Source organism: Colletotrichum jinshuiense, chromosome 2 (genome assembly GCF_051148585.1).
Source record: "Colletotrichum jinshuiense chromosome 2, complete sequence".
Lineage (NCBI taxonomy): Eukaryota > Fungi > Ascomycota > Sordariomycetes > Glomerellales > Glomerellaceae > Colletotrichum > Colletotrichum jinshuiense.
The window spans coordinates 864,942-889,911 of NC_139309.1; the positions used below are offsets into that span (position 1 = coordinate 864,942).

The 24,970-nt window shown below is 53.1% G+C and overlaps 6 protein-coding genes across 6 annotated transcripts; 3 read left to right on the forward strand and 3 right to left on the reverse strand.

The window, feature by feature from the left end:
• Positions 1–1,394: 1,394 nt before the first annotated feature.
• Positions 1,395–2,219, reverse strand: EsH8_II_000228 (uncharacterized protein; the record flags this gene model as incomplete). Its single annotated transcript, XM_083263526.1, has 1 exon — positions 1,395–2,219. The coding sequence occupies one exon, from the start codon at positions 2,217–2,219 to the stop codon at positions 1,395–1,397; it is 825 nt and encodes a 274-aa protein (XP_083120848.1).
• A 4,041-nt stretch (positions 2,220–6,260) lies between these two features.
• EsH8_II_000229 (uncharacterized protein) lies at positions 6,261–7,527 on the reverse strand (the record flags this gene model as incomplete). Its single annotated transcript, XM_083263527.1, has 3 exons — positions 6,261–6,993; positions 7,046–7,359; positions 7,420–7,527. The coding sequence occupies 3 exons, from the start codon at positions 7,525–7,527 to the stop codon at positions 6,261–6,263; spliced, it is 1,155 nt and encodes a 384-aa protein (XP_083120849.1).
• Positions 7,528–9,465: 1,938 nt separating this feature from the next.
• Positions 9,466–12,061, forward strand: EsH8_II_000230 (uncharacterized protein; the record flags this gene model as incomplete). The annotated part of the gene is made up of 4 exons (XM_083263528.1): positions 9,466–10,098; positions 10,196–11,755; positions 11,813–11,917; positions 11,975–12,061. 4 exons carry the CDS (start codon positions 9,466–9,468, stop codon positions 12,059–12,061), a joined length of 2,385 nt encoding a protein of 794 aa, XP_083120850.1.
• Positions 12,062–13,862: 1,801 nt separating this feature from the next.
• EsH8_II_000231 (necrosis inducing protein-domain-containing protein) lies at positions 13,863–14,638 on the forward strand (the record flags this gene model as incomplete). The annotated part of the gene is made up of 2 exons (XM_083263529.1): positions 13,863–14,089; positions 14,149–14,638. The coding sequence occupies 2 exons, from the start codon at positions 13,863–13,865 to the stop codon at positions 14,636–14,638; spliced, it is 717 nt and encodes a 238-aa protein (XP_083120851.1).
• Positions 14,639–18,726: 4,088 nt separating this feature from the next.
• EsH8_II_000232 (uncharacterized protein) lies at positions 18,727–19,632 on the forward strand (the record flags this gene model as incomplete). Its single annotated transcript, XM_083263530.1, has 1 exon — positions 18,727–19,632. The coding sequence occupies one exon, from the start codon at positions 18,727–18,729 to the stop codon at positions 19,630–19,632; it is 906 nt and encodes a 301-aa protein (XP_083120852.1).
• A 1,804-nt stretch (positions 19,633–21,436) lies between these two features.
• On the reverse strand, positions 21,437–24,723 carry EsH8_II_000233 (adaptin N terminal region-domain-containing protein; the record flags this gene model as incomplete). Its single annotated transcript, XM_083263531.1, has 7 exons — positions 21,437–21,595; positions 21,651–23,608; positions 23,662–23,996; positions 24,052–24,341; positions 24,398–24,441; positions 24,500–24,513; positions 24,575–24,723. 7 exons carry the CDS (start codon positions 24,721–24,723, stop codon positions 21,437–21,439), a joined length of 2,949 nt encoding a protein of 982 aa, XP_083120853.1.
• Positions 24,724–24,970: the final 247 nt, after the last annotated feature.

A 24,970-nucleotide genomic window follows, 5' to 3' on the forward strand; every position in this document is an offset into this window, starting at 1 on the left:
ACTGACAGCCCAGCTGAGGCCAATGGCACACTGTGATTGTTTGACGATTTGAGACAGCGGGTCTTCCATTTCCGAAATAACTGCATGACAATATCGAGATCAAAGAGTTGTCGTGGATCTCTTGGTTAGACTCCTTGACTACGTCCGCTCCTCCGATCTGACGCTTAGTTGTTAGGAGGGAATATTCATCTCTAAGTCGTCTAATTCTGTCAATTCGGGTGATGCCTTGACCGGCCAAAGCCAATCCAGGCGCAACTCATTCTTGACAAATTCAGATATTCCAACTCTCGCTCAGTTCTCGTTCGCATACTTCCGCCTCCTTCCCTTCCTAACGCCCAGTCCCTCGGCATCGCCACATTTGACATCTCGGAAACACACCCGGAGACGCCATACGCATTGCACCAACTCCGGGGAAGTTGAAGGACACGGCATGTTTGTAGAGCCCATGCTGGCTTCGACTTGGTTTCGTTGGACTCTCGTCTTAAAATGATAACAACCCCTGGCGGCGGCGGGACCTGCAGCTCGGGGCATGCGTCGAGACGTGAGCACGAGATGCATGTCTTCTCCTCTAGCGTGCAGTCTGTCTAGACGAACTTGACGGACGAAACATATCTATAGATAAATCCTGCATGCGACTGTAATAACAATGCAGGGTCACTAGTGTCGAAACCGAAAGAGAGGCCCCCCACTCCTAGACACATGGCTACTACGCACGGCCGGTTGGTCCCCCTCCAAACCACGATCCACCCCGGCAGGCAAAGCTTCCATGTCCGAGACATGTGGAAAGTCTCAGGCCCCTTCGGATGAGACACAAAATAAGCTTTCTTGAAGGAACGCATCGTGGCCTGGCTGCCAAGTTGCCTTCTCAAGGGGGCTCGATGATTGGCAGATCTGTTTTTGAAGGCTGCTAATAAGCCCATCGCGCTCTGCCCCTCTCATCGCTTGCTTCTTTGGCCTTTGATGATGGAATGATACAGTCGGATGTCCGATTGCCAGTCCGATATTGGGCCCCTTCGATAAAGCCATGTCCAAGGTCTGGTTAATATCAGACAGACAAGACTATCATCGACGTGATCATTCAATGCGTGCATCGATAATCATTTCCTCGTGGGGCTGTGCAATGTCGGTGATTGTTTTGTACATGTATAATATTAATTTCTAGCTTGTGACTTGTTCATTTTGATATGCTGCGCGTCGCATATTCCCAGCGCCTCCAGATGCAGTGGTATCATCAATCCCTTACACTCCGTCCTAATCCGGGTATCGTATTATAATGCTTGTTTTCCAATGCTTCTCAGTGCTGTGAACCTGAGTTTTCGTTGAGGGCCCAACCCTACCCAACGGACCGAGTCCCTTCAATGTCGATGTAATGCTCTGGCGCGACCGGAGAGCTCTCAAAACCTCCTGTCGTCGTCGCCACCACCTACTCCGTCGTAGAATGTCGTTGTCGTCCGCACGTGGATCCCAGATTCCATCGAACTCCTCCGCCTCGACGACTCCCCGTCGCTGTGTCTGATCTGCGTCCGGACCTCGCCCCTGACTTTGTCCCCCAGCTCCAGCTCGCTCTCGTTCGGATCCGCCTTCGTCGACCTGAATGAAAAGAACTTCCTCCTCTTGTCCTCTATCCTGGCCGCATTTTCCCTGGCAGCTTCTCTCCTCCCGGCATCTTCGCTGGGGCTGCTGCTATCCACCGAGTTGCCAAAATTCTTCAGCGGGTACAGCTTATATGACGCCTTCTTGGGCCCGGTGATGTCCGAGTGGGCGGCTGTGCTGAACATCCTCGGCACGATGCGCTTGAAAAGGACCCGCAGCGCGGGTAGACACACGACGATCATCGACACTGACACCTCGATTCCTGACCAGATGAGCGGATCCGTGAAGTCCCACGTCGGATTCAGCGACTGCGTGAACTGGGCAATGTACCGTAGTCGCACGCACGACGTGATGAGAATGAAGATGCCGAGGCTGAACATGACGAAAATGCCGGCCTTGGAGCGCTTCGACATATTGAGGCCCCACAGAAGCGGGAGTGGGAGGAGGAGGATGATGATGTCGTGGCTGATGCTGAGGCCGCCCGCCAGAAACGCCAGCGTGTTGATGTCGAGGCAGTGGTGAGGGCCAAAGTCGCCTTTCCAGCCAAGCCAATTGTATTCCAATGGCAGACACTGGAAGATCTGCCCAAAGAGCATCACCGTGGTCGAGATAATGATGTAGGCCATGGTTGCAAACGTGGCCCTGCGGAAATTCCTGTTTGGGAATATCCGTAAGTAGAAGAAGAGTGCCGATATTTTGGTCAGACCCAGACACATGAGATAGAAGCTCTCGTCGATGAAGAAGATCTGCAACGTTTAGCTTCGCCGACATTGTATTATACGTTTTAAAAGGCTAACCTTGAGTGCAAAAGTGAGCTCGTCCGGCTTAACCATCCAGATATCTTCTCCAAAGGCAACGGCACCGGCTTGGACACCTGTTAACGAAGAGCGAAATAACGCCGGGGATGAATCACTTACCCAGTTGCCCAAGTATGACAAATACAATGAACATGAGCTATCACTTGTTAGATGACTAGCATAATACGCCCTCGCATCTTCGACGTACCCCGCAGAATATCATGATCCAGTCGTCCGCCTCAAAGCGGTGCATTGTCGTCCATCTGGCGTATAAACGCAGCGGCACCGCTATACATCCGAGTAACTGAATAACGATGGGCGCCAGAATGTCCACCTTTCGTGAGCGAATCGGTCGGTTGCATGCTTCGGCTTCTATCCTTGCAACGTCTAAGCAGGAGTTAGTCCATCTCTTTCCACCGCGGGTGGTCCTTCGACTAAAAGCCTACCTATCGCATCCAACCTATTGCAGCGTTCGAGAAGGCAAGCTTGCACACTTGCCCTTAATGTATCGTCGGTGCATATGCATGTATCATTCGTCACAACCTTGCACAGCGACGATGGTATTTCTTGCAGGGTGCATTCCAGCTAGACGAAGGCACCAAGGTCAGCAGCGTGCTTGGGGTCTTGTACATATCCGCGATGGCGACTACTCACCCCGCACGCAGGCAATTTGCCTGCGTAATCAATCAATGAACCGTTTGAGGCTCCAATGAAGGCGGCCAGGAGGCCGCCGATCAGTATCGATTGCCTCATACCACCACACTATTGCCGATCGATAGTGATAATGTGTGATAAAGGTAATAAAAGAAAGGAATCAAGGATAGAGGCGGAAGAAGGTCCGCCGCGGGGACGACGAACTACTTGTTTGACAGACAATCACGGACACTTGGCATGCCACCCCGGGGTTTGTGGCGTGGGAGAGCATCTGCGATATAAGCGGAGGACTGCCGTCCGAGCAGCCCCCCTCAGGGGAACCGCACTGGAAACTAGGACGAGACCAAACTTTAGCTCGCCGTCCCATCTAGTAAGAGGAGGTCCGCAACATCGCGCACCGGAAACGCAGCCTGAGAGCGCACAATGTGCAGTGGAGACGTTCACCGCCCGCCCGGTTTGCGAAACCAGAGTCGTCCAATGAGCCTCAACAGGCACGGAGGAACTGGAAATATCTCTCTGCGCCAGCAGGACCAGGGGCTTTCCCCCATCAAACTTAGGATGTCCGCAATATTGAGGAGGAGGAGGGAACAAGCAGTCGAACCTCGTGGCAGTGGATCTTGAGTCAATGCCCCAGGTGAGCTGGGATCTGGCTTCCTGACCCCGACGGTTCAGTGCATCTCCTGTAGCACCAGAAAACCTAGACCGGTTGACTGCTGGAACCATAAATCGCCAACCCCATTTGCCACATGGGAACAAGTGAGACGATACCACAGGATCGGAATGCCTATTGGTAGGCCAGCGAGCTCCAAATGGCACTCTAACCACCATACTGCTCACTCTCAAGCGTGACCCATGATGGTCGGTGCGACTGAATCATGTTTGCCTTTCGCTCAATGTACTCTCGAAGTTTCATCCATTCCGTGGAGAAACCGAGTACGACAAAGCCAGCCTGTCAGCGCTGGGAACTTGGGGAAGTTCCCTTCGTGCTGCTCGCCATCCGCCGCCACCAGAGACCATGCGTGGGACCGTGCAGCGAGTATGTCATTGTAATGCAACGTTGGTACATCCAGGCTAGCTTAGCTATTTAGGCGTGCGAGATCTGGAGCTAGGCCAACCAGCTCACCAATGATGTCGGGTCATTCGGCTGCCCGTGTGGTCGCCAGTCTGTTTTAGTATGCCAGTCCAGCGTAAACCAGTGTATTTCAGTGTACTTTGTAGCTTCAACGCGGCTTTACCATCTAATCCAGCTTCGCGCGCCCCTATGAGAGTTGATATATTGGCAGCCAGCGCCGGATGGCGGGCGGGAGGCTGGTTCCACAATGAGATGTTGAATACGAAACGGTAGCACAGACGCGGCTTTCAACGGTCCCAAACCCAATCTACCTGTCATAAGATGTAATCATCGTTACTCAAGAAACTGTCTATACTCAAGGGGAAACACCACCTTATGATTTTCCGTTCCATGCTGGCGGCTAGATGCAGATATCTCCTTCCACAGACAATCCGGTCCTGCCGGTCGTGCATCGCGGGAGGACACCAGCGATAAGTTCTCCTCGTTGCACTCGGTTGTAGCCGCGGCCGATACCTTGAGGGTTGAAACGTGACATTGAAGAGGAGGTGGACACTTCGGACAAAAGTCGCGATGGCAAGGTCAGCCACCCGGACCAAAGGCGCCTTTGCAAGACAAAAGTGAGCCTTTCGGATTGGTGTGTGTGCGCCGTGACGTCTCCTTGTTCCATCAACTTTCCAAGACAGGGTGAAAACTGTCAAAGCCTTGCCTCGCTCGTCGTTAGCCCACGGTTCTTAGCCCGTCTCGATGGCGCTAGCTTGCAAGCGCGGCGACGGTTCTCGTCGGCGCCGCTCCACGATTACTGGACTTGCATCAGTCTTGGACAAAAGGGGGTTTTGCTACGGGTGGCTGGTGAGATATTTCCTCCTTTTTGCCCACCTAATCTGTCGCACCTCGGCCCGCCATTTTATCGGGCAATCTTGCCCCCTTATTCAAGTAAGCTGCAGACTGCTTCCCAAGGGGGGACTATGCTGCGGTTTATGCCCAGAGTAGTCTCGAGTCATGCCAAAGCCCACAAACCAGCTTCGTTGACTAGACCGGTGTTTCTGCTCTGACGCCGCTTGGGCCCCGATTGAGCTGCAGCACTGCAGGTGACCTAACGGTGTGCCGCATCGAATGGAATATCCAATCACTGTAGTCGCCCGGACGGGCAAAGGCAAAAGTAGTATCGATCAACCAGTGATGAGATTCAATTCAGCTGTTCACCAGCCAGTTCTTGATATACAGAAAAAGGCCGACCGGCCACCTAAGACTACGAACGTGATAAAAATTGGAAGTCTTTAGTCGGCATTTCGTTGCGTAAAACTTTTGATCCCAGCCTTCTATCACTAAACGAGCAGGACTGCTGTAAATTTGCAACAGGCTTGCCAGATGGTATCCCCGATGATCTGGGAAGGTTGATCAATTCGGCCTATGATGTGTATCGCTCTCTCCTGCCAACCCAGTCCATACACGAGGCGACCTCGAAGTTTGCGAGCATGTTCATTGGCTTGTCGTAGTCTCATCATATGGTGGTCAATATATAAACTCGCATAGCTGTACCCTTGTCTAAAGGGTTGCGATGAAGCGACCGGTCGCGAAACGCCCATGTATGATATGGCTCCTTTGAGAGCCCGCAGACAACATATCTTTATCTAGTCCGTTGTTGGCTGACGATATTGCTGGAAGTCGCGGGAGACACCTTAGAACTTCGTCTAGTCTTGGTGGCCGAGTGATCATGGCTTGATTCGTGCAGAATTTAACAAGCTCCAAGACAAGTAAGCTTGGAAATAGCATGTTTCGGTGTTGTCAATGATATTGTCGAAATGATAGGTCTTGAAACCAGCCGGGTGACAATAGACCAGATCGGATTCATCCCGATATCCAATGCTTCAGACTTGCCACTTATTAACAATGGTTACACGACAGTGCTACCACCATGACAGCAAAGGGCTTCTGCTTTTCTCTGGGAAGTTCTGTAGGACGATCCAACATTGGATTTCGAAGGATTGCCTGATCCGCAAATGCCAAAACGGAAGCACCACGACTGATAACGTCAAGTCAACATCTCCTGTCGTGGGTAGTATGTCTATTGCAGGTCATCGAAGGTTGGGTCAATACGTCGCCGTATAAGATGGGGTAGTGCGATATATAGATCGTCTGAATATTCAAGGTTTGGTGACTACCGGCGGTGGTATATACTGAGGCTGAAAGTTGGCGTCGTAGAGAGTACCATTTCCATCGTAGGGCGTCGGCTCATTGTGGAAGACCCATTGTAGACGAACATGTTCCAAGACCGGGAGCCCGCTAGAGCCGTTGAGGGCGAGATTCGGTTGTGCGTAGGGGCGAAATTTGCTGGTATCGTTGTTAAGGGGTCCGAAATAGGACTCCGAGTTGTTCACTGAGGCCATGTTCGGTGGATCTTTATTCGCGACGAGGATCCTGCTGCCGAGATCTTGTACAAACTTAAAAATATTGGCACCAACGTCGTACCGTCCGAGATTCGGGGTTTCCCAGTTGTACTCGACAGTTGAAATGGCGGAGTAGTGCGTGTAAAATGTTTTGTCCTCCGTTCCCTTCACATTCTCGGGCAACGCGCTTCCCAGCAGCAGTGACGCGACCTGGTTCGGCTTCCCATAGTCCGCGGCCTCGTCGTAGGTAAGGAGGATAAGTGTTCGCTCCTTGAAAGCATCTTTGGCCAGCATAGGCTTGAGGAAGTCACGCGCCCATTTTGTAGCGTACTCTAGTGAGGTATTGTGGCCATCGTTCATCAGGTTAGGGGACATGAAAACGTATTGGGGCACTTGCTTCTTCTCAAAATCAGCCTTCCATTCTTCAAATCCCTGGATGTTGAGAAGTCGGGTCCCGTTCAAATTTATTGAGTCAAAGGAGACAAAGGGACTGTGTAGATATTAGCACCTGCGGGTCCAATGATTTTACTGGTAGAACCAACTTGTGTTTTCGAACGTAGTCCAATTTGCCGTCACCTGTTTGACCGTCGCTCGCATCAGCCAAGTAACCCGGGCCGGGTATGTCCTCCATGTATGCCTTCCATGATAGTCCCCGCCAGTCGAGAAGGTCCACGATGGTGGACACGTTGATTGGCAGTCGCACACGTTCGTCGTGGTTCAAGCCAAAGTAATCTCCGGCGAGAGCTGCAATGTAATTGGGCTGGCTGGGGTGGGTTTGCGCATAGTACTTGGAGAGGAGGATCCCCTCTTTCTTCAAATCGACGATGTGGGAATCCTTGACGACTTGGGTAAAGTCCTGTTGAACGACCAATGTTAGCAAGGGCTGATGCCCACCAAGGGATGTGGGCTTGCAAACCTGGTTTTCCAGCCAGATGGAAATCAGTCGATCAAAAGCCCTACCGGGGATGTGATTGGCTCCGACGATCGCCAGCAATCCGGTCAGAGAGGTGAGTGAGAGGCGCATCGTAGTCGCTGTGTATGTTATTGCATTGCACTCATTGATAGGCGATCCCAAGGAGCAGGAGTATGGTGGTTTGTTTATCCAGCAAGTTGGCTATGATTCTCGCGATTCGAGCAAAGCAGAAGATCACGTCGCCACGGGCTCGCATCTGCCCCGGGTCCTGTCTCAGCATGCTACAGCACACTGGGGCCGTAGCGGCTGTGTGTTGCGCAGGCGAGCAAGCATCCTGTGCAGTGTTTGACGTCGATCCCCTTGAAACGCTCGAACGCTTCCATGTGGCTCACACCGGCCCACGCACCGACTTCGGAGTGCTGATCTGCAGTGACAGGGATGTCTTCATCTGATAACTTTGTTGGGTCAAAGAAATCGTCGCGAGGATTGAAGGTTGCGTAGCCGCTGCGTGGACGATCACCCAAAGTTCGAGTCTCCAAGAAGCTTTAGAGCTCTTTCGGGTGTCTTGTGGGGGTTCGTGTCAGCCGGTTGGGGCCAAGGCCCATCTGCAAGGGAATGTGAATGGCATCGACTGATGCAGCTGAAAAGGTTTGTCTCCACCTGGGTTTAACGACTGGTCCGCGTAGCTGGGCCCTGGGCGGTCTTTAGCCCTTGCTCCTTGCTATTTTTTTTCTTCTTTTTTCTTGGACTTGGACCTTCCATAGTAAGGCTTCATGGGACTTGGAAACATTCATCAGAATACCCTCGGGACCCGACAGTAACGAGGCTTGGTGAGGATGGGACGCCCACCACAAAACTCTTCCTCCGCCAAATGCTTCGTTGCCAGCAGATCCCGTTCTGTCATCTCTAAGGAACAGCCGCCAATCGATTGTAGTCAACGTTATCGTGCTCCGATGCCAAGCCCAAAGCCGCCTTATTCCAGAGAACAACTGATGAATCCGAGTAGTGTTAAAGACACTCGTGCATATTGACCTGATTCAGAAGCAGGCGCCAAGCATTCCTCAAGGTTTGAATGACAAAGAAGATCCATCAATGGAGACAACCCATTGCGATGGCCGCAGGGGCCGGTATGGTCGGCAGGGCTAGTCGTAGTCGGTGTGGCACAGCCCATGACATGTGCATGGCCCGCCAGTACGGATAGAGCAGGTATCCCCAGAGAGGCATCTCATATGACTCCAACGGTAGGTGGCATTGACGGCAGCATCTTTACCGCTCAATGGCAGTAGGGGTATACTTCGCCTACGTCATGAGCCGTCGTCGTCTGCCGAGGTTCGTGTTGCTTCATTCAGTCTAGAATCGCCTCGTCCTCGTCCTCGTCCTTGTCCTCAGCGTCTTTGCATGTCCATCGCGTCCATGTAGGCGCATGCTCGAAGAACCCAACGTGGATAATCGCAGATGGGGGGCATGTCGATTTATGTAAAACTGGTGGGAACGAGGCGTCTTGCGTCGGCTTACTGCGTATCCCTTCGGTTTGTGGATGCATTGAGCAAAATTATCTGATCCAAATCCCTGCAGTGTGAGTCAAAAATGGAGCGTTGAGAGGGGAAGGCCCGATCTAATCTTATCAGATGCCCCACATCTTTGTGGCCCCAAAGTGGATATTTTTTGCTCGGTGCTCCTCGGTCATACCACCTCGGGGCTCGGAAATACAGGCCTTATGTAAGCGGTTTCTCGGTTTCTTAACACTGATGCCGCAAAATTCTGCCTGGGGAGAGTTAGAGCATGAACGACCGTCCCTCGGCGGTAACTGGCGGCACTGGCGGGCAGGGGGAAGTTTTCTTCCCTTGATTTCAATCACATCTTGACAGCAAACGGCAGGTAAAAAGTGGCTTCTCCGGTCCGGAGGCTGATCGATCGCTTTGTCACTTCGTACTATTTGATATAACCATGACGGTAGCCTGCCTTACGCGCGGCATATTTTTTCCTCGTTTTTGATCATTCTCGCCTCTTGCGCTGCAATATTGAGTCGCATACATGAACAACCACACAATGTCTCCTCTCTCAGTAGACGAATCTGGGAGCTTGTCTCCCGCCAATTCGCGAGACGACGACGAGAACTCGCAGCACCCTCGCAAGCGCCAGCGCGTACGCCTAAGCTGTCTGGAGTGTCGCCGAAGGAAGCTGTCCTGTGACAGAGGGTACCCGTGCCAGCGGTGTCTGAAAAGCGGCACACCGGACCGCTGCACCTACGAGACCAAGTCGGGTGTTGTTTTGAACGCCAGCTCCGGCGTTCCACCCGCCTTCGCCCAGCTGGACTCGCGAAGAAACGGCGAATTGGCCATGTCAGGAAAAGAGTCAGAGATTTCCGTCATCCGGGAGGCGGCCAAGGACCATGACCGCATTCGCCGGCTCGAACTTGAGGTCTCCCAGCTTAAAACTCAGCTCACACGACAGGCCATGTCTTCATTTGATGGGAGCACCATTGCCGGCACGCATTCCCCGCTCACCCAGAAGGATGAGACCAGTGATGCGCCCGCAGATCCTTGCGCGAACAACTCGGAAATGCAGTCATGTTGGCACCAGTACAGCGACGGAGACAAGTCAGAGCTGCGCTTCTTCAGAGGAAAGGAGTTCAGAACGCGGTATTTTGGTCCCCACAACGCCACAATGGCGTTTATCGAGGTAGGTCTTTTCAAACCCCCATATGAGAGCTTCTCATTTGAGATTCCACGAAATTTTTATTTTTCGCTTTGTGGACAGTTGTCTGATCGTTTCACAGTTGACTGGCCTGTGCCCCTTCATGAAGGAGACGGCAGATGAGTGGCTGAAGCCGGTGAAGGCTCATGACCGCAAGGATCGCAAGAAGCGCAAGGAAGATAGAGACAAGCTCTATGCTCAGCGCGACCCTCATCTCGAGGCTTTGCTGCCGCCCAAGGAGCAAGCCGATGCGCTGGTCGAAGTCTACATTGACCAGTTCGAGCAAATGCACCGCATCATCCACATTCCCACGTTCCGCAGGGAATATTCACAGTTCTGGGAGAACCCCTCCGAATACCGCTACGCCGCCCTCACAGCCCTTGTCCTGGCCATCTGCGCAGTCGCCAACTGTGTTCACACTCACGAGTCTCTGAGATTCACAGGTATGATTTCAAACGCCCAGAACAACGCCGAAAAGTGGATCAAGGCGGTCGAAGAATGGCAGAGCAGCCAGAGCATGAAGCATCGGAAGCTCATTCACTACCAAGTGGCATGTCTCCTGTATCTCAGCAGGCGGGTAAACACAGTGAAGAAGAAGCGCTTCTGGACGAACTCGGGAGCCCTCATCCAGGACGGCATCTCAGTCGGATTGCACCGAGAGCCTAGCCACATGTCGGGCAAGATCTCAGTGTACAACCAGGAGATGAGGCGAAGGATATGGGCAACGGTGCAGGAGTTTGACATGCAAGCCTCGTTCGACCACGGACTGCCCACGCTGGTGAGCCAACTGCACTACGATGTGCAGCCGCCGAGGAATTTGGACGACGAGGACTTTGACGAGGACACGACCCAACTGCCCCCGTCCAAGCACGCGAAGGAGTACACATACTCTTCTTATCAGAACCTGGCCCGTCAGAGTCTGCCCTTGCGCATGGAGCTGAGCCGGCTTCTCTGCGGATCACCAGGGCAGGTCGACTACGACCAAGTCATTCGATACACGAACGACATAACTCACGAGATCGACTCATTGCCGTCCTGGGAGCACAACAACAACAACACGCACGGCGGCAAGCGGCCTCTTCTCGCCTACACGCTCCTTCATATCCAACTCCGCCAGTACATCATCCCTCTTCACCAGCCCTTCCTCAAGCTCCGTAAATCCAACGCCAAGTACCAGTACTCGGAAATCATCTACTACAACGCCGCGCGAGATATCGTCCTTCTGCACGACAAGCTCTACGAGCAGGGCACCCGATGCCTGAACTTCCTGCGCGAGGACGCGCTGACCACGGCTGTCAACCTCTGCAGCGTCACGATGCTTCAGCCGCGAGGATCAACCAACATGATCATGATCAACTCGCAACACACGGTCAAGCTCCTCGAGAAATGCCTCTCCATGAAGGAGGACAGAATCCTCCGGTGCGGCAACAATGAGCCATGGGGCTACTCAATCATGTGCTCGGCCCTCGGCCTGCTCGAGGCCCATCTGGGAACGAAGACCACGGAACAAGCCAAGGCATCGTCCGCGGAACGGTTCGTCAATCTGCACTACAAGCTGTTGGCGAATCAAGAACCGCCCGTGTCGAGCCAACAATCGGAGTTGTCCAAGATCCCCGGCTTGGAGATTCCGGATAGACCCAAGGTGAGAATCCAAGACCCTCTGTCGAGCATTGAGCAGTTGCTGACTCGCTCCCCGAAGTCGGTTACTCCGTTCACCTTCCAGGGATACCCGTCGTCGCAAAACACCGTCGACGGGTTGCTGCCTCAACCTCTGCCGTGGATGCCAGCATCCATTGACCCGCAGGTGAGTCTTCACGAAGACTTCTCCCCAGCGCTCGTCGCTGACAGTTTGTTGTCAAAGACGCAATCGTTCAATCCCGACTTTAGTCTTGAAGCTCTGGGATTGAACTTGAATGAGTTGTGGGGAGAATCGTGGGACTTTAGCTGAGCGGTGTCTAAATCTTTTTTGCTTTCTTTTTTCATTTTTTGGTCCGCGGGATTTCGAAATCGGTTGATAAGCCTGGGAGGAGCTCCGGGAAGGAATGCCCCTGATTTTTGAAGGGCGCGATAAATTTTTTGTCATGGGTCGTTGTTGTTACGATGTTCGGAAAGCCTGTGATACCCATCTCAATTCCTCTCAGCAGATTTAGATATGTAACAACATCATGTCGGTCTTGACTCGCCGAGGGCTCATCACGAGGCCCTTGGGATTTTTTTTCTTGCAAAACGACGATAACAAGTTGACGGGTTTGGTCTGACCTCTTCTCACCTTCCCCTATGGACGCTTTATCTGGGCCCGATATCCGCCGCAATTTCGTCTCACCCAAATTTCGCCATTCCTACGCCTGCTTTGGGACCCATTGAAAGAGCCCATCCGGGAACCCATGGAGTCGGAAGGTCCCGAGAACTGACTCGGGCATAGGAACACGACGGAAAAGGGACAGCCCAAAAGACGCCTGGACCACACCTAACCAAGGTCAGCCAGCTGCAGGCCTCTCTAATTAATTACTGGACCCTTGTGTTCTCATGATCAAGAACCCCAAGGTCCGAATTGTCAAGTGGAACTGAAAAGCTTGTCCGAAGCTCAAAGGAGAGTCAATAAATGCTGCCGATGTCCACACCTATACGACCAGTCGACATATATCCCTGCCCGCGGTCGCTGGGTCGCGCGGGTTGCGTCGAAACGCTTTGTAAAACGGCCCATCATTCATCCCACGCCGCAACTGCGACGGCGTGACAGCCCGGCTCCAGCACAATACGCAAGTGGCGAGTCGGAAGCGCATATCATGCCATGCATAGCCGTTTGCCGCGTGTGCGGCTGAGACGGGCTCCCTCGTCGTCATCCATGCTCGGCGTCATCACCGGTATGCAAAAACCACCAATATTGCCCACTCGGCCGAGCCAAGCACGATAGTGCATCGAGCAGTGGCTCTTTCTCCACAACTCAATTCCCATCGGCGGGCTTCCGTCACCGCCAAAACGTGCAAATTGGCGCTGACGCTCAACGCTCGAGCGGGGATGCCCAGGTTACATGGCCTCCCACTGGCGGCGGACCAATATGCCGATTCCAGGAACGCTGGCAGGGATCAGCTCGGTACCTCAGTGCCAGGTCCCCTACCCGGGGGCCAAATTCCCCCAACCACCTGTCTCCCTCCGCCGGTGCGGGTGGCCCCCAAGCGGCAGCTGCTAACCTTTTGAATCCCGCGATATCGTCTGCTTCTCCTCTCTTCCCGCCAGGGGTTTCTTCACGAGCAAGAGGGGCCTGAGATACTAGCACCGGCACGCGGCACTTGCACCCTGTCCAACCACGGCCCAATGGCGTAGCAGTGCCATGCCACGGGCGGGGTCGAAAGGAGAAGGACGGGGAGCTCAAGTGATTAGATCCAGAGTGCCATCGCTCGGAAATGATTGCGTTGTGGGATATTGGTTCTGTCTCTTAGGGCCCCCTTGTAGACACCCTCAGCCCGTGTATGGATGGCACGTTATGAGAGGACGAGACGGGGAGAATCGACTATAAGACGCAAGACTACGCTGATCTGATGCAGGAACAAGCCTAGTCTGCCACCCCTTTACTTTACAGAAGCAGAATTCCGCTCCACTACTGTTGTCTGCAGTCGTGACAGTTTCAGAGATCGGATCGACATATATAGAGACGATCCCCCAGTTCATCTGACATATTCTCAACCACCAACTCACCTCACCCTCATCCTCACCATCGCCCTCTCACCCCTTTACCCTCCTCATCCACAATGGCCCCCTCCGTCTTCCGTCTCGCCTCCTGGCTCGCCGCCGCAGCCGGCACCATCGCCGCTCCCCTCGAGCCCCGCGCTGTCATTGCCCACGATGCCGTTGTTGGCTTCTCCGAGACTGTCCCCTCGGGCACCGTCGGCAGCCTGTACCTCAAGTACAAGCCCTACCTCAAGGTCGTGAACGGCTGCGTGCCCTTCCCCGCCGTCAACGCCGCCGGCGACACCAGGTAAGCCCCCTCGTCTCTCCCCCTCCCATTCTCCCGCCCGAGACTAACATCGATTCCAGCGGCGGCCTCAGCCCCACCGGCTCTTCCAACGGCGGCTGCTCCTCCAGCACCGGCCAGGTCTACGCCCGCGGCGCCTCTTACAACGGCGCCTACGCCATCATGTACTCGTACTACATGCCCAAGGACTCGCCCTCCACCGGCCTGGGCCACCGCCACGACTGGGAGAACGTCGTCGTCTGGCTCTCCGCGGCCTCCACGTCCGCCACCGTCCTGGGCGTCTCCGTCTCCGCCCACGGCGAATACGACAAGAAGACCTCTGGCATCGACTACACCGGCACCACCCACCCGCGCGTCGGCTACCGCAGCATCTTCCCCGTTAACCACCAGATGATCTTCACCAGCGACGTCGGCGGCCAGCAGCCCCTCATCGCGTGGGAGTCTCTGCCGTCCGCCGCGCGCACCGCTCTCGAGAACACCGACTTCGGCAGCGCCAACGTGCCCATGAAGGAGGGCAACTTCAACAACAACCTTGGCAAGGCCGCCCTGTAAAAAGGCGTTCCTTGACGGGTTGTTGGGTTCTTCAAAAAGGTGCTGGTGTGAGAGATTACGAGGAACGGGATGAGAGTGATGATCATTACACCTCTTTTTTAATTGGGAGCCGGCCACTTGGCCGGCTTCGCGGACGAACTTCATGCACATAATGTACTCTTAGTAAGGGGCGAGGGCTTTTGGCGCTCTCTTATGACGGCCCCCTAATACATAAACCTTTTAAGTCTTGCATTTTTTGAATCTCAGTGACTGCCCAAAATGCATGTGGTGAATGTGTTGCAATTACACCGTACGATGGCCTGGGCGACGGCGAAATCCACGCAGGGACGTCAAAGCGGGATCAGCAGTCGACATTTCTCGGCCGATAGATGGAGGGGATGGGAACGATGTGCAAAGTTAACTCGTGCTCTCCCCGCCCCTTCGAATTTAAGAAGACCCGGCCGAGGCGCACTTTGGGCGGGCAATCCCGCCCGCCGCTGAAGCATCAGTGACAGGTCCTGCCACACCAGCATGGAACGCTGCTGACCGCATGTGACCGAGATTGGAGATCTTGCAAGGAGCCCTCTTGTCGCCTGCCGAAGACGGCAATGAACCTCCGATGCAAGCAACTCACCTCGCTGGACTCCAGGCACACGTTGCAATTGACTTGACGCCGGCTTAAGCGCCTGTGGAAAATATGTGGAACGAATAAAAGGTAAAAGTTGATGTCGATCACCCGTTGTCACTCGTTACCCGACTTGGGCGAAAGGTACCTTGTGGGTGTGGGTAGGTTTGTCGGATGGCTGACTCGGGGTCTCAGCGCTCTCAGCGACATTTGGCAGAAATCAAGGCGCCAAAGGCACCCCGTTGGAAGAACGGATACTTCGGCCATGGCAGGCTTTGTTTCCGATCAAAGCTAGCTTCCCAGGGATTCGTAAGTGAACCCCATCGGCGACTGTTCGGGCTTGTCTTCAACGTCGAGTTGTTGCACCCACGTGCTGGTTAAGGTTGTGGCCGAACTGGGAACTAGGTATACTGTGGGGCCAACCCCGCACAAGATCGATGTTCATTCCTGCGCCAAATCGCCCCACCTGAGCTACATATGCGGCATTTTCTTCACCCCTTTCATCAAATAGCATCTGGCCCTCTGGCGCAACGGTAGCGCGTTCGACTCCAGCTCAAGAGTTCATCGAAAGGTTATCCGTTCAAATCGGGTGGGGGTCATGAGATTTTTCTTTTTGGGCGTGTATATCTTGCTGGGAGTGTTTCTTTTTGGTTGCTTGCTTGCCTACGAGATGATGATGCGAGTTTCGAAGTGTTTGGGCAACGTGTGTTGGATGGGGAAGGCAGTCTCAAAGATACTGTTACATGTAGGTTCCTTCTCTTGTTTTCCTGGTAGCTCCCTTCTTTTGTCTTCTTTGGCAGCCTTGAAGACATAGGCAGCATAGGGATCATAGGCGGTGACTGTTTCGCCAAGCACAAGCGCCGGTGTGACACTGAGTCGACTGAAGACTTTCATAGCACTCTGTCAACGTGATGATGATAAAAACATGACGTCAGGTTATGGGAGTTGTCTCAAAGTGGTTGGGCTGACCCTGAACGGAAACTGGCGACATCTCCAACCAAGTCTCACCGCCGACTTGACCTCGGACCCAGGCGGCCCCACACCCCGTTAGCGCCCGGATTGGCGTCCGGAAATGCCGCGACCCGTCCGATGAAAGTCGGGCTTTTCGCACAAAGAGTCGTCGTCGTAGTATACAGCAAAATAGGCTACTTATATATGGATTTTTATAAACTCTATACAAGAACGTCCTCTAAAGCACTAACCGACAGCGATGCCAAAAGACCCCGTCGCATCTCTCAGGTCAGTCTCCAGTAAGGCAACAACTTTTTCGTAAACTTCCTGCGTGAATGCTTCGCTGCTCAGATCGAGGTTTTCCCGACCGAACTCTCCCCACAAGCATCGCTGCACCGCGCTGGTGTACCTCAAGCTGCCCAGTTGTTTCTGTTGCAGAAGTCTATGCGCTGTAATGGATTCATGCATGAGGCTTGAGGCACCACTCGGAGGAAGCTCGTGCTGATTATGAAACGATTCGATCGTGCTACCAAGCCTCAGCTCCAGAAGCAAGATTCCGAGCGAGAGTAATGCTGGGTTGCGGCTGCTGGGAAACGAGCCGCAGGGCAGCGTTTTTGGGACTTCCGCCGGGAGTTTTTTCATGACGAAGGTGTGCTCATAGTCAAGCTCCATGTCTGATCCCCTCTTCAAAAATAGGATATCTCGGCTCGTCAGAGTGTCTGGAAGCCAGGGTGTTTGGTGTAGCTGAAGGAAGCTCGATGAGATGATGGCTGCCAGGTGCAGTTTGACCGGAACCGACATGTAAGGGAACATGAGTGGCTTCTCCAGTACTTCTCTTAATGTCACTGTCGACAGATTATCTCGGCTATCCATACTTTGTTGTGGGTAAATGCCGAATGTGTATGACGTTTGCGGAGTTTCATCGGAAATTGTGCCGTAGCAATGAACGGCGGTCTGTTTTTGAGCTCGGCGAATTTTTTCGCATACATTGATGTTTTTGTGAAAGTCGACACCGCCATAGTTTCCACCTAGAGACGAAAGTTCACTCTGGAGGGTCTTTACCGGAATGACTGTTTCCTCAACGCAAGTAGCTGTGGTCGATGATGATCGAAATGCAGCGGAAGAGGCAATGTTCTGTTTTGTTATTGAAGGCCGAGAGTTTTCCGGTGGCTTTGGTCTAGAAATCAGGCTGTAGAGCATTTCTGGCGGAATCGTTCTAATGAATATCTCTTCCCATAGAGTTTTCTGACGAGCCTCTTGATTATCATCCATGCCACGTTGGGTATCATAAGTCAATGCAAGTTGAAATGTAATCTTCTGCATGACCGAGTCGTCAAAGGTCCGTGTCGCCTTTATGAGCCTTGATGTGAGGCCCAGATGCACTTTGTGGGCGCAGGTGCATGAAAACCCCGAAAGCAGCGCGCGATACACGCTGCTAGACACCTCGTGGACCAGCCTTGCCATTCTACCTTGAGATCTTAGCGTCCTCCCGGGCTCCATCTTGATATTCCGATCTATCAATGATTCGAGGCTTGATATGCTGTCCTTGATGGTGTTGATTGAATCTTTGTGGTCAGACCTCTTGATAGCGAAGCTGGCGCGCCTAAATTCCCTGACCATGAACGAGGCTTCTGTCCATTTTATCTGCATTTAAAGTCAGCAAAGGTTGATAGCCTTTGGTCTCCGAACCATCCCCTACCTTTCCATCCGGTTGAAGATCAAGCCGTCTCATGATATCCTTGATGGCAGCTTCCATATCTTTCACAATACTATGAAATAGTTCATAAGACCTCCACAGACGGGCTTTGATCGCGTCCTGGACAGAGTCTTGACGCCACAATCGACCAAATGGATCATCAACCATGTGCTCAATTTGAGAGGATGGCACAAGACCGATGAGGAGTTTCTCGCAAATATCCTGAAACCTAATCTTTTCTGTCTCGAGATTTCGGATGAGGCTCCTCAGCTCCCGGTCATAGTTGCGCCACGTCTTGATGGTCGACATGCCCTGTTTGTAGTGCTCGAGAGCTGATACGATGAGGGGGATGCTGCCCAAAACAACGCCAGCTACCTCAAAACCAGACATCGCTACCGTACGAAGGCCTTTGCGACAAATAATCTTTCCTTGGGAAGTCTTGTGATGTCTGGAACTGAAGAGATATAGATGGTGAAACGGCGCTTCCTTATCGCGCATTTTCTTTGCCTCTGAACCGGTAGCCTCTCCTAAGATTGGCCAGCCTGCACTACCCCCCAAGACAAATATTGATTTGTGCATGATGCGGGGTTACTTTGCGTCAACTGACGACATCTCCGGCTAAGATGTCTTCGTTCCAGGTGATCTTTGAGATCTATCGGGTGGCTTTTACACTGTGTCTGGTCTGTTTGCGAGTGCGTTTGCGCCTACATATTTAGCAACCCTTTTTTCCACATTTTTTTATCCAGTAGATGTGGCAGTCAAAACTCGAGTCGAATTTCACTTATTGACCAGTTCATTCTGATTGCCTTCTTGTTGCTGGTCTTTGGTTTTACAGTCATGACAGAGAGCACCGCAAGCCTTGCCTCTGAGATAGCCGACTCTTTCGTGTCCGTCCTCAATGCCATCCAGGAATCCAAAGATGAAATCTTGCACCAGCCACTCCGAATCAAGCTGGTCGATGAACTGGCCCAATTCAAGGTCTGGTCTGGTGATGTTGGTGCGCTCAGAACAGGACAAGCCTCCTTGGAGTATCGACTCCGTGATGCTTCGCATATCCGTAAGCAAGTCTCTCAGCTTCTAAAAGACCTAAGAGATTCGCTGCACGATGCCGTACAGATCATTGCCGGCTTGGAGACACCCTGGGATTTTGAGGCCGACAGTAGCGCGGAGTCCACGGACGACCTGGAGACTGGGACAGAGATTGCGCAGATTGTAGAGGACGTCACCGAAGTGGTTGATTGCCTTGCGCGGCTCAGCGTTTCCATCCACAGCCCTGCTCCACACGACCAGATCATGGCTTCCAAGCTGGCGGGCGTCTTTGTAGACGAAAACCTCGATATCAAGCTTGTCAATGAAAAGTTTGAGAAAATCAACGGCCGTCTCGCAATCCGTCTGGGAAGGGCTGTATCACGGCGCCGCGAGTATTTTAGGTATCGAGAGGCCAATCACCATAACACCACTTACAGCCTCAAACTTCAGGGAGACGCCGACGAACCAGAGACTGAACCATTTATTATCCCCTCTCACAAAAACTACGGCGAGGAATTTATCGCATCAGACAACGAATTCACTGAATCTTCCGGCTCGGAAGGCGAAGTTTGGCACGATCCATCCATGAAGCCCGCCAAGGTGATGGGGAAAAGCAATGTTCCTGCCTTGCCGAAAGAAGCGGCCAGCGGGCCATTCCAATGCCCTTACTGCTACACGGTGGTTTCCATAAAAAATGCTATTTCGTGGAGGTAAGCCCAACGATATGTATGCTTCCTGCATCTACAAGCTGACCAAAAGTCCATTAGGGAGCATGTCTACAGCGATCTTCGACCTTATACTTGTCTTGACGAAGACTGCGCGTCACCAGACTTTTCGAGACGGCAGGATTGGATGCAACACATGTTGCAAAACCATTTGAGAACCTACCGGTGCCCGTTGGGTTGCTCCGCCACCTACTCTTCCGCCGCCAAGTCCCGGGAGCATCTAGAAAGGGACCATTCGGAAGCAGCATACAAGTATTACTCTGATACTCTGACCACATTGACCAATTTGAGCTCACAGCCTTTGGATTCTAACACGAAAATTGAATGTCCCTTTTGCTTAGTGAGCCTTCCATCTCTGGGGAGATACGGGAGTCATGTTGGTAATCATCAAAGGGACCTAGCCTTGTCTGCTCTGCCCGAGATCAAAGATTTAAGACAATACTGCGAATCCAGTAATAATGAAACTAAAGCAGGCACTATAAGCACTGGAAGGAATTTTGAGTCGGTCCATGAATCCAGTGACGATGAAACTGAAGCGGGTTCTATGGACACCAGAAACACTTCTGAGTTGGACTACCTCCCTACGCCCGCCACTGGGCGAGACAGCTCGAAACAGCGGATGCCGGCTCCAGCAAGAACACACATGCTGTCTTGCGAATTCCAGCCTTGGACCGGATGTCCGAAAGAATTCCGACTGGATGAGGTAGATCTGTGGATTCGACACGCCGAGGATGATCATTTAAAAGGCATGTTTCCCACGATGTGTGTATGTTGGTACTGTGACGACTTCATCTTCAACACTCAACGTGGTACCGATGCAGGGATGAACTTCTCTCAACGTATGCAACATATCGCGGGACACATGCTGGATGGATATCGCTTCGAGGAAAGGCGGCCCGACTTCCATTTTCTCCAACACGTGTACCGCACCGGCATAATATCGTCCAATGCCTACCAGTCGGCCAAAGGTGTCAGTGAGGGCCCCCCAGCCCCAGCGGATGTTTATCCTTCAGGTTGGAGACCTGTCAGGCCTGAGGTGGTGACAGAGGTGGCGGTGACGGGGTCTCGAAGGAGACGGCCCAGCCGACGTCATAAATAATTGACGGGGTTGTTAGCTGTCATGGCCATAGGGCTGATTTGAATGCCCCCTCCTCCCTTAAACCTCCTCAGCCCTCTTCCACCAAGCGCCGATGGCTGGCAAAAAGAAGTCTCCAAAGCAACACGAATTTCCAAATACCGTAAAGCTCATCAGCAACGGGAGGTACAGCTTGCACAAAGACGTCACCAAAAAGCCACCGTAATCAACACAACAAAACAGTAAAAAACCGCGTAGTTAGTGGACAAGAGTTGATAGACAGAGACATAGTCTTCCTCACGGCCGTAACTCACCCTCCTGTGGCTTAACAATATCATCACGAGCCTCATAACACAAGGCATGCTCTTGATCCCGTAGGTGTTGGTCAAGTCTCGCGGAAGACTCGAGGACTACGTCAGAGACCCAGGCACAATCCACAAGCAATAACAGTCACGGAACGAGACCACGGGCAGAATACGCAATGGCCAGCCAGGGGAACCGACAATGTACCGATATGTACTTTTCATTATGCTTCCTTTGGGCAGCATCAACCTCCACTCCGGAACTATAGGGAACGACTGCTACCACGATGCCACCTGACGCCACCCCAGTAGCTTGCCATGCAGAAGAATTCGAGGACGGGGGAACAAAGATAGGGAGAAGAAAACAAGGTGGGTATGTCATTACGAGATATTGGGTGTATTACAACTGGAGGGGGCTATGTGACCAGAATATTGCTAAATGCGTCCGATATCTCGGCCGGGGTTGGAGCTTGGAACTTCTCTGGCGAGAAGCCAGCGCCGAGACGTTCCTGCATGATCTTCAAAAGAACGGCGGGAACACTCTCGTCCGTGGCGCGGATGGTAAGACGGATCATCTTGGTTAGGTTAGCAAAAGGCAGTAAAAACATGAATTGTGAAGGGGAAACAAACCTTGGTTCCGTAGTTCGGCTCAAGACGCATCAAGCAACCAAACTTGCCCGCCTCAGAGGTATGGAGAACACTGGCACCGACAAAGTTCTTCGCATTAGGATCAACGCCGTCAAGAATACGCCACCGGAAGCCGTCAACTGTCTGTCGAACGAAGGACTCGGTTATGTCCCTATCCGACTTCCCGGGGGACAGACCAAAGATATGTTGGGCCTCTCGGGGAGCACCGCCAATCTGCTTCCATCGCCTGAAGAAGTCTTCGGCAGACAGATCTGCGGGGTCCATGAACTTGTGAGCGGTGATTGGCAGCTTGAGAGTGACGGCCTGCAGAGCGCCAGCGAGATAGCTGATGCGTACTGTCGGGCTCTTGTCAAACACTCTCTTCGACTCAAACATGATGACCTGCTGGGACTGTCCTCCCTGGTAGATTGTGCTCTCCGGCAGGTTCTTGACGTCCCACGTAAGCTTGCCCTTCTCGTTGTCGTCAAGATCCAGTGTCGTAGTAAAAGAGCCCAGTGCTGTAGGCGTCTTATTCTTGAAGTAAAGGATCAAGCACGCCATCTGCCCTCTGTACTCAGACCGCACACCAACTTGGATCTGACCGTCCTCGTACAACACGCCTTCAGCCTTGAGTAGCAGATTGTTGTATCCAATCTCCCAGTTGGGAGACAAGTGTGCTGCACTCGCTAGGTTGGGTGCCTTCGTCTTGGGCTCGGCAGGTCCGAGGTTCATCATGTCCAGTCCGGCCAGGTCGTTTACGCCGTTGCCGTGACCGTTGGCACCGTTTGCGCCTCCATTGACCGCGGGCGGGTTGCCGTTGGTACTGAAAGTCCGCCTCAGGCCGCCCTCCTTAGCAATCTTCATTTCTGCCACGTCCGCATTGGCATCCTTGCCGCCCACAATCCAGGTTCGCTTATCACTGGTGTTGGCGTGCTTCTGATGCACTCTAGCAAGAAGTGCGGATTGTCGTTCGGAGAACGGCGGCATTTCGTCGCATACCGTTCGGAGGAGATCGTCAGTCGGCATGGTCGCCATCGTCAGATATTCGCACGCTCTCTGCTGTAGCTCAGAGTCGAGCGTATGACTGAAAACTTGGAATGCCTTCAGAAGCTGAGGCTTAATCTCAGGGAAGAGGTTGACGAATTTGACGTAGCAAGAAAGGATCATGGCCCTTGTACTTGACGAGCAAGCGGCAACCTTGCTCTGGAGAGCCAGGAACTGCTCGATAGGGCTGCATTTGGGCTGGTCTGCGATGAGATGACCAAACTCGCCCAGAATGTACGCTCCGATCTTGACCAGTGTTTCGTGGCAGTGATCCGACTTGACATACTGCAACGAGTGCTGCGCCGCGTAGACCTGCAGCTCCTCATTGTTCGTCACAATCTGGATGACACGCTGCCACACCTCATCACTGACGTGATCGCCGGCCATGGCAATAAGACGCAGCGAAATGTCGACATACCACTGAACATCAGTGGCGTATCTCTCTGTCAAAATGGCAATCTTCAACACCATCTCCTCCCGGATTGCGAAGTCGGCGTTTTGGAGGTAGTGGAGAAGCTCGCCGACGATGACTTGAGCATTCGACGAATCGCACATACTGTAGAGAAGGTCGAGACCCTTCCTCCGCACACTGATATCTCTGTCCTTGAGGGAACCCAGAATGACATCCTGGTGCTGCTTGATCGGCTCCAGAGTGTCGATTCGGGCTGCGAGATGCGTCATCGCCTCCAATCCCAAGTAGCGGACGTTGGTTTCCCTAGAAGTCAAGAACCGCCCTAGGCGAGATGAGATCTGCTTCAGCAGAGCATTCTCGTTGTCGAGGTGGATAATCAGGTTGATGGCTTCGAAGAGGACAGCGTTCTGCGCGTTGTTCTGCTGCACGTTCTTGGTCTGTTCCATGGCGAGATTCAGAATCTTTTGCAGAGACTCCCGGATCATCTCACGGACGTGGGTATCGTCTATAGCAGTCAGTACCGGGGCATCCAACCTTGTGTTTCATTCATCAACGCACCTGAGGGAGGGAAGTACTGCAGCAAGCGCAGAAGCTTGACTTGGACCCAGGGGCACGGGACCTTGTAGTATAGGTAGTCGGGCGTGTACTCCCCATCGATGATGATTCTCTTCAACCTCGCGGCAGCCTTCGAGTATGCGCCCTTGTACTGATCCAGGTTGTCTTGAGCAAGGGCCATGACGAGTGATGTGATGGACAGAGCCACGCCAATGTCCACGTCGTCCATCAGGGATATAATGCGCTCTGCCCATTGCGGTTGGACGATGTCGGGGTTTTTGCGGTAGAGGCGGAGGAGGGTGAGCGACGCCTTCTTCTTCACAAACGCCTTGGAAGTGCTGTGTAGTTCCTGTTAGCTGGAGCTTCGGAGGGAGGAGGGCCAACTACACGTACGGCGAGATGAGAAGCCTGTGGACCTCTCCACTCAGGGCCTCTCCCATTTCCCTACCACCAACGTTCGCAATCGCGTGGAGAGCCAAGCAATTGAACAGCTCGTTGTGATCTAGCAGGTCCTTTCGTATGCTGTTGACGACCAGGTGCAGGAGCTCGTGCTTCTCGTGCAGGAACAGGGTCATGGCGAGGTAGCCAATCTGCTTTTCCGAGTATTTGTTCGCCGAGATGAGGTTGACCGCCTCGAGGTGGCCGAAGTCGACGTTCCATCCGAGGATATAGATGTAGAGGAGCTTCGCCGGGTGTCAGCACAATGTCTCTGCCCAACGCTGCTAACGAGAGTCCATACCTTGCACACGTATTTCTTCTTGTGATAGCCGCTGAGGTTACCGTCTGTAGACCCATTAGTACCGCTGCACCGCGCCGCCTGCACACTGCGATCCATCCTCACCCTTGAACTTTTGCCTGTGGACAGAACCTCTGTCAGCATACCCGTCACGGAACAGCTTTCGGGGTCGGGGCTCACCGAATGTTGGCCAACTCCTTGTTGATTCTCTTCTCCTCCAGCTCCCTGGCTCTTGCATTTCTCAGATCGGCAATGAATTGAACCAATCCTCGCATGTTCGAGTTGTTGCTGCTCGAGCGACCGAGAAAGCCGGCCGCCGAGGACGACATGATTGCGGTGGTTGTCGGGTCTGACGGAGTGCCGTACTAAAGCTACGTCTCTCTTTCTCTCTTCTCTCCCAACAAGGCTCCCTCCCCTCTCTTAGCGGGACGGGACGGGCTGGCAGGCAATTGGCGGGCTTGCCAAAGCGTTGGTAGAACGGCGCGGGTTTGGGTTCGACGTTCGGGGAGACGGTGGTCGGCTCGTTGTACGTTCGGGAGGAAAGCTGCTCTGGGGCGAGCGTTGGGTGATCACTCC